The following is a 13,782-nucleotide window of genomic DNA, read 5'->3' as shown; positions in this document are numbered from 1 at the left end:
CTACTGGCACCCTCTTGTAATATAATGTATATAGACAGCAAGGGAACTACCTGGCCGGTATTGACGGAAAGACAAGTACGTAGCGCTATAGCAAGAATTAAAGCATGAAAAATCAAGATTAATACCTCCAAGGGAACACAACACGTGCACGTTTCCTTCAGCTAGGAGCTATTTGCACACAAATCACGTTACTTAATTCTAATTGCCTCAGTAAATTCCAGGTATTTGTGTACGAGGGACTGGTGTCAGACTAAAATCTGTTTAATCCATTCTTATAAGCACGTCGTAAATCGTAAATCGCAAATCGCAAATCTGTCTAACATATCTCAGTCTCAAACTCACGCAACCTCATCTAGCTAGTCTACCATATCTCGGTCATAAGCACACGCATTCTCATCTAGAATATCTCAGTCCCAAACTCAAACAGAATCCGCCTCAATCAACTCGCGCAACACAACCAGTCCATAAGCCACATATAAATCCCAAGTACTCGAAAGCATCTCTCCATCCACCACCGGTACTAATCGTTCTCTGCTCCTCAAGAACGGCTCCACCGTTACTCTCTCACCATATTGCTCAATATTCACCACAAACACCCGATGGAATTGAAATTCTGGTTTCAGTGCCACTAGATGCCACCCCTCAACTCGGAAGCCGAAGTCTCCATGTCTTGTCTCAACAGGAAGACTACTGTCGGGCACCAAGTACCCCTCATGTAATACTTCTGCGCGACACATATGACACGGGAATGATAGCCGGAGAGTGGTAGAAGGGTTCATACCTTGCGAGCTATCGCTGGAGACTATACTCCACCAATAGCTGTCGTTGCAATCGCCACAGAGGGCGTGCGTACATTCGCGAAATTGGATGCTGATGGGCTTATCGCGGCAAATGCCGCATCTAACATCCTCATCTACCTCCTTCTCCCCTGGCGTTAGTTGTTCTGCTGCAGTTACTTCTTCTTCTTGCACAGGCCGAACCCTCCGCCACTCCCCTCCGTCGTTCTCGGCAGTCCCTGAGATCTGTGGCACCACGCCCGTATCACTACTATCCAAGCGATTGAAAATTTGTAGATATGCAGCGAGGGATGCGAGAGGAGGAATTTCTTCCGGAACGAAGCCAAAAGGCCTACGAGGAAACCGGTCCGGAATTCTGGGGTCATCGATAGAGAACCAACCCTCGGGGATAGTGCCGGGCGGCGCAGCAGGGCTGCAAGAGATGAAGAATTGGTGCGCCCAGGTGTCCCAGAGGAAGGCGAACCTGCGGATACTGCGGTTAGTTCTAGTAGTCATACTTGATATGAGCTGAATTTAATTTGGGTTAACAGGGTTTGAAATTGAGGATGGGTGTGGGAATGTTTAGTACTGAGTGTAGATATGAATGATAATTTCCAATTGCAGAGAGGAATTAGTGCTTATATATATAGCTATGGTATCTAAACATTCAGTGTTGAGTGCATGGAATTTTCAAGGACGAAGAGAATCTTCTGTTGAATTGAAGCCTACCAATCAAGGAGGGTCCAAATCGACTAAATATATTTCAAGATCCTCTGGGGAAAACGTTTGTATAGTAGTAGAACTACTTGAACGGGCTGAATCAAGTATCGCAATTCATGCGGATGAAATTAGGGAGCGGGTTCGGGGATATTTGGTCGTTTCGCCGACTGTTGGATCATGTCGATTTGATCATTGACGTGCGGTGATACAGTACGATGCCAGTCGTGAGGGTCAGGCGCAACCAGATTTCCACAACCTTTTCATGGCGGGTTGGTACACAAGATATTAAATGTCAAATTATTGTTATTTATCTACTATTTAACAACTATACAAAAATTCAGCTCTCCAAAGGATCAATTGTGGTTGCTGTGCTGGTACCCGTGATGGTTCGGGGGGCGTTGCGACGCCGCGCCTGACCCTCACGACTGGCATCGTACTGTACAAATGTGCGGACGGAAACTAAATACCAGATGTAGCCTTTCGATCTTGCCTCGCAGTAACTTTACAACTTAATCCCCAACAATCGCTTGGATAACACCGAAAGATTGATAGATCTCTGGACCATCAATTATGTATTTATTACTAATTGCACGCGAAACCAGCCTTAATAATGCATTTGAAATATCGCAAACAGCTATGTGTTTGTGTTGGGTATCTCTAATATAGAAATTTCAGGCACTAATTGGTAGAACAACTGTTTTTTTTTTTTGGTGCGGAAGTATCCTGCGTAGTCTTTTGTACTCCTGGACCTACAATGTTGTTGGTTTAATATTGATATAACTGTGCACCCCGCACGTGCTCTACCGATACTTTTCTGTATTTGAAGCATGAGGCAGGATGCAGGAGAGTTAAAAGAAGTGAAGGGATAGAGGCTCTCCACCTACTCTCATCTCATGTGCGGTGGGGTTTAGTGTCTATGGTTCGACCAAGATTGACTGTCTTTAAGTGGTTACTTTAATATCTAAGTCCGCTGCCCTAGCCTTGAAATCTTTCTTGGTGGTTATAGGCCCTGGTGTCTGGACGTCACTATGTCTCAGCTAATTATGGGGCATCAATTGAAATGTCGGAACACGGGGTATTGGAAGTCGCCTAGTCTCCTGGAAACAATGAACATGGTCTTATACGCAGGTGCTTCCTAGTATAACGCTATCTATGCATCAGGGCCTGAAACTATAAAAAATATATTTCACACCCAAAAAAGCATGACCCAAAAAACGGAAAAGAAAAAAAAAGGCTCTTATCCAAAGCGCCTACAAAACTCATAGAGCACGACGGCAGCCGCCGTCTGAACATTCATGCTTCTGGTTTCGCCCTTCTGCGGGATTTCGACACACAGATCCAGCTCCGCCAATAGCTCTGCCGGAATACCATACTTCTCGCTACCGAGAAGAAGGACTACTTTCTTCGGGAGGCGGTTGTTTTCATCCCCAATGATGACGCTGCGGTCGGTTTGTTCGATCCCAACAGCGGAATATCCAGCGAGCTTCTTGCTGCGGATGTAGTCTGGGATGTCTGCTACTTTGAGCTCTTCGATGGGAAGCCACGCTTCCGAGCTAACAGAGACAGAGGTGAAGTCTTTGAGCTTCAGGGAGTCTTTGCTGTTGAAGCAGAGGGCAGTCACACCCATAATTTCGGAGATGCGGGAGAGGCCGCCGAGGTTGTAGGCGTTTTCGATGAGAGATGCGATGACAATAATGTCGGGTCCCTGATCTCTGTGAGAGCTGACTTTGCTCCGCCGGTGTTCGTTTGCTTCGACGAGAGCCTTTGCATCCCAGCTTCCGCTCTTTGTTTGTAGTGGAGCCTCAACAAGAGCTTCCATCTCGGTCTTCGTGAATTCAACCACGCCAGTGCTGCTCTCCAACTGTTTGGCAGTACCAGTGGGAATGAAAGATGTTCTTGAATTCTGGTTTTTTAGAGAAACAAACAGTTCGAGCGGGATTATGTCGGCTTCATCACCGCCGAGAAGATAGCTTCCTGAGAAGATACCGGCAAAGGTGTAGTTTGACTTTGCGTTAAATGTCTTTTCGCTTTCGAGTTTCCCGGCCGCAACAATCTGTTTGAAAAAGTCTGAGTTTAGTATGGACTGCCTGAGACGTTGGAAAACAACATTATCTCTCAAGTGTTGCCTGCTCCAGTTAGCTTTGAAAACAAGACCCTTCGAGGATGACCACTTGCCACTGCGCCAAATCATCCCATAACTCAAGCACCATTGAAGTGGCCTGATGGCGGACTGCAACTTTGTTGTTATTACTGAGCGGAATTACAGTATATAGTAACTTTGAAAAGTTAGTATTGTTAAAGATGTTAGGCTTGTAAAATGGTATCAAACCTCGGTGTAAAATTCCTCTTTAAGATTTTCCTCAAGCTCACGAGCTACCATGATGGCGACCCGTAATAACGACGCCTGCAACCTTGGGTTTGGATTTACTGGGGCTTGAAGATATCTATGGATGTGTAAGAAAGAACCCGTCAAGATTTGGCTTTTACTTTGCTAGCATGTGTACCCCCATAGGCAGTCCCGATTTTCTGGGAAGCGTATAATGCATAACGCGACAATCCACTATATTTCCAACTATTAATTCGTGTCTGCTGGTTTATTACTACCTTATGATGACTTACCTCAAGGATAAATCGATATCTTGGATGCGGCTCGTTGCACAAAGTCGAAATAGCTGTATTTAAGAACGAAGCACTCTCCTCGGCTGTCACAAAGCGCTCCAGCACCAGCAGAACTTGGAGTTGCGAGGCCTAAAATCTGTTAGCCGGGATTGATGCTGTTTTTTCCCCTTCGTTTTTCAACTTGCCTTCTTCCATTTACTATACACTGGCATTCCGGGTTTGTTCAGTGCCCATGGTGCATATATTTTATCCCGGAGGCAGTTTGCAAACGTTGATGCGGAAAAACTGTTTGGATCAAGCCTCGATAGAATGTCAAATATATAGACTTGAGCCATCTCCTCTCTTTCTTCGTAGTACTGTTTGTAATGGTTTCTATTTTTAGGTTAATTATTATGGGTGCAGTAGGAGATTAGTTAGACACTCACAGCTGAGAGGAAATCTCATCGAAAATCCTTGCTACAGAATTCTCCACAAAGAAGTCTGGGTCTTTACTGGGAGTGTAGTTGATGAATTCGATAAAAATGTCTACCACCCACTTGCAGGCACAGAAGACGTCCGGCGCGCTCAGATAGGCCTCACGGAGCTTGCCTGCATAAACAGGGGCGAGGGATCGTTTGCCTTTAGAGAGCTTCATGATCTCGTTTCCAATCTGTATATAGTGAGTTAGGATCAATATAATCACTTTAACTGGGCTCGAATATACTTCAGGTAGTGTTTCTGCTAAAGCTTTGTTTGTCTCGAAACTTGCTCGGATCACAGAGACATCGAAGATGGTTCTGATCAAGCTGATCTCAAGAGGTGATTCAACCGCAACCGCGCTTGTCACGTCTGCGCAATCCCATAGCTCGCGCACTAGAAGGTCTAGTCTGGGATAACGTTTTGTAGAGGTAGGGGCGTTGCGGAAGACCGTTCGAAAGCACTCGAGGATTCGGAGGAGGGATTCTTTGTCAATGTAACGAAGCATCTTTCGTGTTGTGTCGAAAAGGATTGTGACATATTCGTCGTTCAGCTAGGGATTCCATAGCTGTTGTCAGTACTAGGGTTCAAGGGGGAATTATCGTTTGTGTGGGTACCTCTTCTTCAGTTGACTGAGAAATCAAAGAGTTTAACAAGCTATATCCGCTATAAAGGAATTTACCGACAACTCTCAATTTAACCATGCTGCAATACATATTTTGGTTCTGTTTAGCATCATAAACTATCACTCGCAAGTACTTAGCATCAAGAGGGGTAGCAGGATTACTTTTCATGTTTATTCTGGTCCAATATGGGCAAAGGAAAAATTTTGATAAGTTCCAAGACCTCGGCCTTTCCAGGAAAACCTACCCTGTGGCCCTTTTCTATCAAAGCTGATACAGCAGCATCGCCAACTGCCAAAAGCTCACCGCTGAGTTTTTCGACCTCTATATCGAATTCAGCATTCTGTTTTGGGTTGCCTGGAATCTTTACCCAGCCTTGTTTATGTATTAGATCCCACGAGCTCTTGAGAATCGGCATAAGCGCTGTGTTCGATAGTTGGTTCAGGAAATGGTGGGTGCGTTGATGGTAGAACAACGCGGCAAGTTCCGCCGCGTATTTGCTTCTAGAAACATTTCCTGGGAGGTCATTCCCAATGTTTTTAAGCGCTTCTAGTAATATTTTACGTGCTTCTGAATCTTGAAGTATTTCTGGACAAATATATATGTTAGAAACCTTTTTAAATAATGGTTGTTTGTTTCTCACCCTCAACGAGTAATTTGCAACTGAATAGAAGTGAGAGAAATCTAAATCTGTTTTTGTCAACAGATATAGAATCAAGAACTTTGCTCAAACCTTGACCCCTGTCGTCGAAAAGAGTAATAAGGAATATGGCTCTGAAGAGGTTTTTGGTTGGAATATCCTCTGTATTATAGGTCTCGAATGAGCTTGATAGATCTGCAAGCACAGAAGACAGTTCTCTGCCGATATCATTATTGTCTGCAAACAATTCGCGTAATGATCGAGAAAAATTCGCGGTGATTAAGTATTCCTTTCCAGCAAATATTTCAGCCATAGAGCTATAAAGGCATCATTAATGACCTGTATAAAAGGTAAGCTAGCCGTATGAGAGCATACTCAAAGAACGGTTCGATCATTTTTCGATGTAGTTTGATTGACAGAAGGATTCTAAAGCATATTGAAATGCATAAATCCGTTTTTAACAGTGCGCTACTCACATAGAGGTTAGCCTGATATATCCAAATCATCCCTTAGCTAAAAGTGAACTCACAATCGCTTCATTTTAGAAATGCTAACAAGCACAGCCATCTCTTCTACTCCAAGACCATGACCAAAGATCTCTAGTACGCCGTCCATAATACCTTTCATTACATATACTCTCGCTGGCGCAAAAATGGTATCCTGCCTATTATCGACAAAATCTAATAGCGCAGCCGGATCTCGACTCTGAATAACGACTTTCTTCAGGAAACCTGCAAGTTTATCACCGTATTCACAACGGTTATCGTTTCCCTTTTGGGTGGAGAAATGATGGGCTGCGATTGAGTAGGGAAGAAAGATATCTGTTTCAAATGGTTTAGTGATCATATATAGTTTAGGATAGAAGAGGTGTTAGTCTTGACAACGAACCGTTGATAAAGTTCTTCCCCCTTTCATCTTCAAGCAGCTTCCCCAGCTCTTTACCTTCAAGGCTCAGCAAGAACTCCCATACAGCCTTCTGCAATGGCCCGCACGAAGATGTCAGCCCAAGTGTCATCAAAATCACTATCCAACTTCCATATATTGGCGAAAATGGCTTCAAAAGACGACGAAGATCGGGGACTGTTGCAAGAAACTGGTTTGTCGACGTGGAAAGCGAAATGATCTCTATCATTGTAGAATATTTTGACCAGGCTGCGGAGTCCTTTACTGATGATGGGTCATATTTGATAAGTTTGTTGTCAACCGGCTCCGAAAGCAGCCGGAGAGAGGAGTTCAGAATGTAGAGACAGAACTTTCGGCGTTCGCTAAACCCGGTGGTAAGACCGTTCTGCGGAAAGTTTAGTGGTTTGAGCATTTGAAAGAAGAATTGTGGACTAACCTGTATTAATATCCAATAGTTTTCTTGCTGTAACATCTCCTCCGAAGGACGAGAGCTGGGACCAGTTAATGATACCCAACGAAGCCAGATGCTAAATGTTAAATCCGCATGTATGGGTGATTCAAGAAGAATCTTAATACCATCCCAAACCATCTATAGATAAACCTTACATATTAGAATATTTGGTCTCAAGGGTTAGGGTTTCCGGCGAAGTATCTCACTTCCGAAGTACCACTGTGAAGGACAGAATCGGAATTTCCAAGAAAAAGGCGGAAGATATGGCAAGATAATTCGGCGATTTTTAAGTTTCTCAAAGCGATCAAAGAGAAGATGAGGTGTATTAATACTGACTTATCAGCAATATGAGTCCTGGCAAATTCTGCTTCCTTTGTATCGGAAAGAAGAATGATCTTAAGGAAGCAAAGGTGCTGAATCACGACGGGATAAAGAGTTTGGAAAAATTCTGGACTTTCGGACTTCTGGTTTTTTTCGAGTCTAAAGGAACAATATTTATCCAGGAAAGGTTCCACATTAATCTCGAACGCATCGTCGCTGGCAGCGTGTGATTTCGAGGCGGCAAATATGAGCGTAGAAATTATCGATTCGGTCTCCCCAAGCAATCTGTCTAATATAGCTGGAACTGATAAAGCTATTTGACTGCCAAGTTGAAGTTTTTTATGTATCATTTCCTCGCGATCATCGGTGGTAGAAAGAACCAAGCTTTTCACAAAATCGCTAAGGACATTCTCCGAGTATTTCTAAACATACAAATGGCATCAATGAATCAGCGAAACTCTTCCCCCTGAGATACTGGCTTATAGCCGGGTGTGGTTTGTCTAAATATGCACATCTTGGGATTCAAATAACATTGACGCCAACATTTCAGCCAGAACGGCCTTTTCTTTTCCATCTTGTGAGGTAGATAGCTGTCGAGCAATATGACTAGTGAGAGATCGTTCCTCCTTTGATTCGGCTAACGAGGTCAAAATTCTCGCAAGAGAACGATGCTCGATGATCGTATCCATGTTGATTGGTGTTCTTTTATGTGATGGCGGGGTAAATCAAGGTGGGGTGTGATATATGCAGCCGGGTAACTCTTGATACAGTAGGGGCCTGCGCTATCCCTAGAAAGGAGAAACCAAAATATTGACATTCCAGGAACCGCACAGCAACCGCCATAAACAGCTTGCACTGCGACTTGTAAACAGCTTCACCATCCCAAGTCTCTGTAGCATCTCCAACACGTTCAGATAAGATATGTCGATGTCGAGCAACAACATAGTATCCCCACCTGGGACACCAGTAAGACCTCCAATGATGACCATAGAGAACCGCTCATTTCTCGATGTCGCTTCTCATCTTCATCATCCATTGAGGACTCATGCGTCAAGTGCATCATTGCGCTCGCGGGAACCAACTCCACAAAGAAATTCTGGAGAAGCAAACCGGGGTGGAAATGTTCGAGTTGTGGTCCGAGTTCGCGGCTTTCTCCCTAGAGGTTTGTGCATACCATGTAGCTCCTTGACTGAATTTGGAGTTAAGCTGAGATGTCCGGGAATTATCAGAAATCGAGCGTGGAGCAACAAATCTCATAGAAATGGACCCAAGAAATCAGACTACTATTCTTCATCCTCCTCCAGAATCTGTTTCAAAAACGAACAGCCGGAAAATCGTGGAGAAAAAAGAATTCACATTTGATAATTCTTTCTGGAGTTTTGATCGCCGCGATGATCATTACGCAGATCAAGAAGATGTTTACAATGCGCTCGGAGAAGAATTTTTGGATCACAACTTTGAGGGCTATCATACATGTATCTTTGCATATGTAAGACGGCACATACCGGTGTCGGTAGAGCTTAATGTGTTGACGATATCAATTAGGGCCAAACAGGCGCTGGGAAGAGTTATTCAATGGTTCGCTACCCAGACTTATATTCCCTGGATAAAATGTTGGCTAACTGGTGAAGATGGGTACCCCCGAACATCCCGGACTTATCCCACGCACATGTCGCGACCTTTTCGAGAGAATTGAATCGAACAATTCGCCCAGTGTAAACTATTCAGTTCGTGTTTCGTACTTTGAAGTCTACAACGAACACGTTTGTGATCTCTTAGTACCTCGCCGAGAAACACCGTATTACCTAAAGGTTCGAGAATCGCCAACTGAAGGCCCTTACATTAAAGATCTCACTGAGGTCCCAGTCAGGAATATTGGTGAGATATTGAAATGGATGAAAATGGGAGATAATAATAGAACTATTGCGTCCACAAAAATGAACGATACTAGTAGTAGGAGTCATGCAGTGTTCACTCTAGTGTTGAAGCAGATACACCATGACATGGATACAGACGAAACGACTGAACGAGTCGCAAGAATTCGGTATGCTTCATTCTTGTAATTGCATGGAATAAGTTTCTAACTTTTATTGATAGGCTTGTGGACTTGGCCGGTTCAGAGAGAGCGAACTCCACTGGCGCTACAGGGGTTCGTTTAAGAGAAGGGTCGAATATCAACAAATCTCTTACAACACTCGGAAGGGTAATAGCGGCATTAGCAGACGACGTCCCGACAAAGGCTGGCAGAAAAAAGAGAGAAGTGGTTCCATACCGCGACTCCGTAAGCAGCCGAATTCCGGTTACGAACGAGCAGAGTAGTACTGATGGAGACTTCCAGATCTTGACCTGGCTCCTGAAAGACTCCCTTGGTGGTAACTCCAAAACCGCTATGATAGCGTGTATTTCCCCTTCCGATTACGAAGAAACCCTCTCTACCCTACGCTATGCGGATCAAGCCAAACGTATCCGCACACGTGCTATCATTAACCAGGACCATGTCTCTGCTGCGGAACGTGATGCCCAAATTGCGGAGATGCAGGAAACTATCCGCAACCTACAAATCTCTGTATCTCAAGTCGCCCAAACGAAAAAAGAAAACGATCGGCAGAACGAACAGCTTGAGATGTACCAAAACGAGGTAGAGAAGATGCAGAGAAAGATGGAGGAGGCGAGACAGGTTGCAGAATGCAAGATAAAGGCCTTGCAAACTCAGAACGAGGCATTGAGGCTGCATCTAAGACTTGCTATCGAAAGCTTGAAGAATCCTATACCGGCTGTACTCCCGCCGTCCCGAAGAACCAGTATCGGCGAAGGAGGAGAGGAACAACTCGATGACGAAGAGGAATACGACGAAAGTGAAGAAGAATCCGAAGAGGAAGAGGACGAAGAGAGAGACGAGATGGAGTCGAGGCTTGCAGATCTTCTACAGGACCTCGGGGTATTCCGACGAAAGGTATCCGATGATAAAGGCCGGTTTTTAGAAAAGGCGTATATCCAGGAAATACCAGCCGACGCGTGAGGTTGCTTGCAGATCTCGAGATTAAATAAGGCAGGCTTAGTGGTTTTATTAATAGCGTGGAGTTATCGGGTTATTTTTATTTGCGGGGAATTAGCTTTAGTGGTGTAATTGAGACTCCATTACTATATGCATCAAGCATGGAGGAGCTTTGTATATTTTTAATAGCTAGATGTCGTTTGTTGGTATTTTTACGGCGAAACCGGGCTCACTATAGCTAGGGTTGTTGGGTACAGTTGTATCATGAGCAGTCTATCGATTACAATATTCATAAAACATGGGTTTACTATTAAACAATCATAGAATCAGCACTTAAGGTGTTGTGCAAATTATCAGCTCGAATGGGTTGCAATTGGGGACGTGAATAGAAATCAAATGTAGCCCGAGCGCCTCCAAAATTGTATCCCGTGTGAGTAAGCCGATCGCGAGGCCAATATTTTGAGCGAAGTTTCGATACGGCTTGGCATTGGGTTTTGTGCATCTCAATCATTTCCTCTATATATACATGTATGTACTGCGGAGATTTCCTGAGCTACTAGAGTAGTACAATAATCTAAATCAGAACTTTCTTTTAATACATGAGAAGTACATACCACGAATTATTGGTACTGTTTTTATAATCCAATGACATGAAAGACAGGCTTAATTATGGATCGATATCATGAAGAACCATACATGTATGTATAGTCACAGGACAGAAGTTTTGGCAATATACCCTTTTTACAGCCAAAGTACATGTAGCCATGTTTAGCTACCCGAAGCAACCGCCCAACCTCATCCAAAAAATTTGAAAGTTTCAAGGACAGTTGGGAATTATCCCAAGACGGAGCACAGAGAATTCTAGAATTTTAAGTCCATTCTTCAGGTGTGTGCGATTAATATTTAAAGTCTCTGATTTTGTATGGTGTTTCCATTACAAATTTTGTGTTGCAACGGCGACCAAATGTTACCCTTCTAAACACCAGAAAACGGATAAATTACATACCATACCTACATATACTCCTCGATAAGATGAATATCGTAATAGAGAGTTTAAGCCACCCGACTTTTTGGCAAACAAAAAAGATCGTCAGACAAAAAATATCAGCGGTCTAGGGTCAAAAGAGCAAAACTAACGCAGGATTGGTAATCTCTTGCCAGAAATATCTGGTGGCTTAAACTCTCTAATGCAAGTGACTTTGATAAAAAGGCTGCGAGAGCATTATAGCCCATGGGATAAAGAGACTGCCATGGTTGCCGAACCTGTAAGAAATAGAAAGACCATTGAGAATCCAATTGAAATCTAATAAGTATATAGATATACCGATATGCAATGTGTTATTTAAAGGTTTTGATTGGCCAGGTATTAGATTGCTTTTTCTTGGTAGTTTGAGTAGTAATATTTTGATAATATTATTTTTTCTTGATATAAGCAACAAATCGGGGACCTTACTTTTTCCTTCTATTGAATTCGGATATGGACATTGCTTTTTCCCTCTATTGCTGTTAGTGGTGATTCGGGGGCAGGAAAATTGCTTTTTCCCTCTATTGCTGTTAGTGGCGATTCGGAGGCAGGAACATTGCTTTTCACTCTATTGCTGTTAGTGGCGATTCGGGGGTAGGAACATTGCTTTTTCCCTCTATTGCTGTTAGTTCCGAATTGGGGAGTTTACTGTCTCCTTCTATTGAATCCAGGCAGGGACATTGCTTTTTCCCACTATTGCTGTTAGTGCCGAATTAGGGAGTTTACTGTCTCCTTCTATTGAATTCGGGTAGGGACATTGCTTTTTCACTCTATTGCTGTTAGTGGCGATTCGGAGGCAGGAACATTGCTTTTCCCTCTATTGCTGTTAGTGGCGATTCGGGGGTAGGAACATTGCTTTTTCCCTCTATTGCTGTTAGTGCCGAATCGGGGAGTTTACTGTCTCCTTCTATTGAATCCGGGCAGGGACATTGCTTTTTCCCTCTAATGAGGTCATTGCTCATTATGTTATTGCTAATGATGTTATTGCCAATACGGAAATCTTACGTTGTCTTTCTATTGTTGTTAGGGTTAGTCAGAGTTTTGATTGTTAGAGTTATAGTTTAAAGTTACTCTCGATCGCACATTATTTTTTAGTTAAACAATCAATTTCCAAACTCTCTGCCTACAATATCTTTTGATACAATGCCTCAAATATTCAACGAGAATGCTTCTACCGAAATTCACTGCATGCTTGAATTTACCAATAAGACAGACAAAACTGGCTATCTCAAAATCTACGATTCTACTTTATTTTGCTGGAGCGATGATTTACCATATTCAGTAATCGATGAGGAAGATATACCATGCCGAATCATTTGTTTTGTCAGCGATTCTCTTCCAGAATCCACCGAAAACTCTGTTGGAATATGTTCAGGCAGATTCTGCGATATGGGTAAAGACAAACCAGTTGTTATTACTTTACTGAATAAAAGCGAGTAAGTAATTTGATTTACTATGTATTAAATTAGAACTAATAAATTTAACTTAGATTTGCTGGTGACCTGACACATCCACGATTTGACGATATAGCCCCTGCACCCTCTTGTGCCACTATATACTCAGTCGGGAAGGTTGTAGGACAACCTAAGGGTACTATGAAGTCTCTCCCTATAGGCTGGAGATCCTTTGATTTACGATCCTCCTACTATGATTTAGAGGCTGCCTCCAAATCAGCTTCCCGAAAGTATTTTGTAATCAGGTGGTATATACCACCAGGAAAGAGGTGGGAGAGCACAAAATTACCCCAAGTCGATAGTGTAATTCAAATCAGTGGGAGATTAGTTGGTAGAGTAATCGTTGATAATTCATCACTGGCATCACATTCTTTTCTTGGTTGTATAGTGTCGTCGTTAAACTATATTTCAGTAATGCAATCTGGATCGGGAGGTGGGTCTCTTGGACAAACTTCAGGTAGATCTGAGTCCAAAAATGTTGGAAGATCTTGGGGTGCTCGGGCTCAGAAAAGATCTGTGATGGATGATTTAAGTTTGTATTTAAGTTCTCCCCCCCTCCAAAGATCACTGCTAGCTCATATTCTATTTCCAAACCTACTACACCAGCCAAAAAGAAAGCTTCGAGTGTATCTAATGACTGTTCTGTCGATGACGAGTTTGAGGAGATTGAGGATGAGATAATTGAGGATGTTGGTTCCGAGTAGTATTAGTTTGGTATTGGATATATAGTTTTCTGAGTCATCGTTAGCTATTTTATTTTTAGTCAGGAGAGTATATTATTATCAAGAATATATATAATT

At 43.0% G+C, this 13,782-nt stretch overlaps 3 protein-coding genes across 3 annotated transcripts; 1 reads left to right on the top strand and 2 right to left on the bottom strand.

Moving 5' to 3' along the window:
• Positions 1–419: 419 nt before the first annotated feature.
• Positions 420–1,292, bottom strand: LAJ45_10002 (uncharacterized protein; the record flags this gene model as incomplete). The annotated part of the gene is made up of 1 exon (XM_046119533.1): positions 420–1,292. One exon carries the CDS (start codon positions 1,290–1,292, stop codon positions 420–422), a length of 873 nt encoding a protein of 290 aa, XP_045967164.1.
• Positions 1,293–2,733: 1,441 nt separating this feature from the next.
• On the bottom strand, positions 2,734–8,198 carry LAJ45_10001 (uncharacterized protein; the record flags this gene model as incomplete). The annotated part of the gene is made up of 17 exons (XM_046119532.1): positions 2,734–3,625; positions 3,675–3,772; positions 3,826–3,940; positions 4,001–4,056; positions 4,116–4,244; positions 4,301–4,487; positions 4,541–4,764; positions 4,819–5,124; positions 5,189–5,276; positions 5,359–5,782; positions 5,838–6,151; positions 6,210–6,302; positions 6,364–6,655; positions 6,723–7,122; positions 7,174–7,326; positions 7,395–7,931; positions 8,022–8,198. 17 exons carry the CDS (start codon positions 8,196–8,198, stop codon positions 2,734–2,736), a joined length of 4,485 nt encoding a protein of 1,494 aa, XP_045967163.1.
• Positions 8,199–8,430: 232 nt separating this feature from the next.
• LAJ45_10000 (uncharacterized protein) lies at positions 8,431–10,528 on the top strand (the record flags this gene model as incomplete). Its single annotated transcript, XM_046119531.1, has 6 exons — positions 8,431–8,671; positions 8,739–8,998; positions 9,055–9,087; positions 9,141–9,553; positions 9,607–9,790; positions 9,848–10,528. The coding sequence occupies 6 exons, from the start codon at positions 8,431–8,433 to the stop codon at positions 10,526–10,528; spliced, it is 1,812 nt and encodes a 603-aa protein (XP_045967162.1).
• Between the last annotated feature and the right edge of the window lie 3,254 nt (positions 10,529–13,782).

This window comes from Morchella importuna (assembly GCF_003444635.1).
Source record: "Morchella importuna strain M04M26 chromosome Unknown Morimp01GS041, whole genome shotgun sequence".
Lineage (NCBI taxonomy): Eukaryota > Fungi > Ascomycota > Pezizomycetes > Pezizales > Morchellaceae > Morchella > Morchella importuna.
This window is presented reverse-complemented; position numbering and strand designations above follow the sequence as displayed.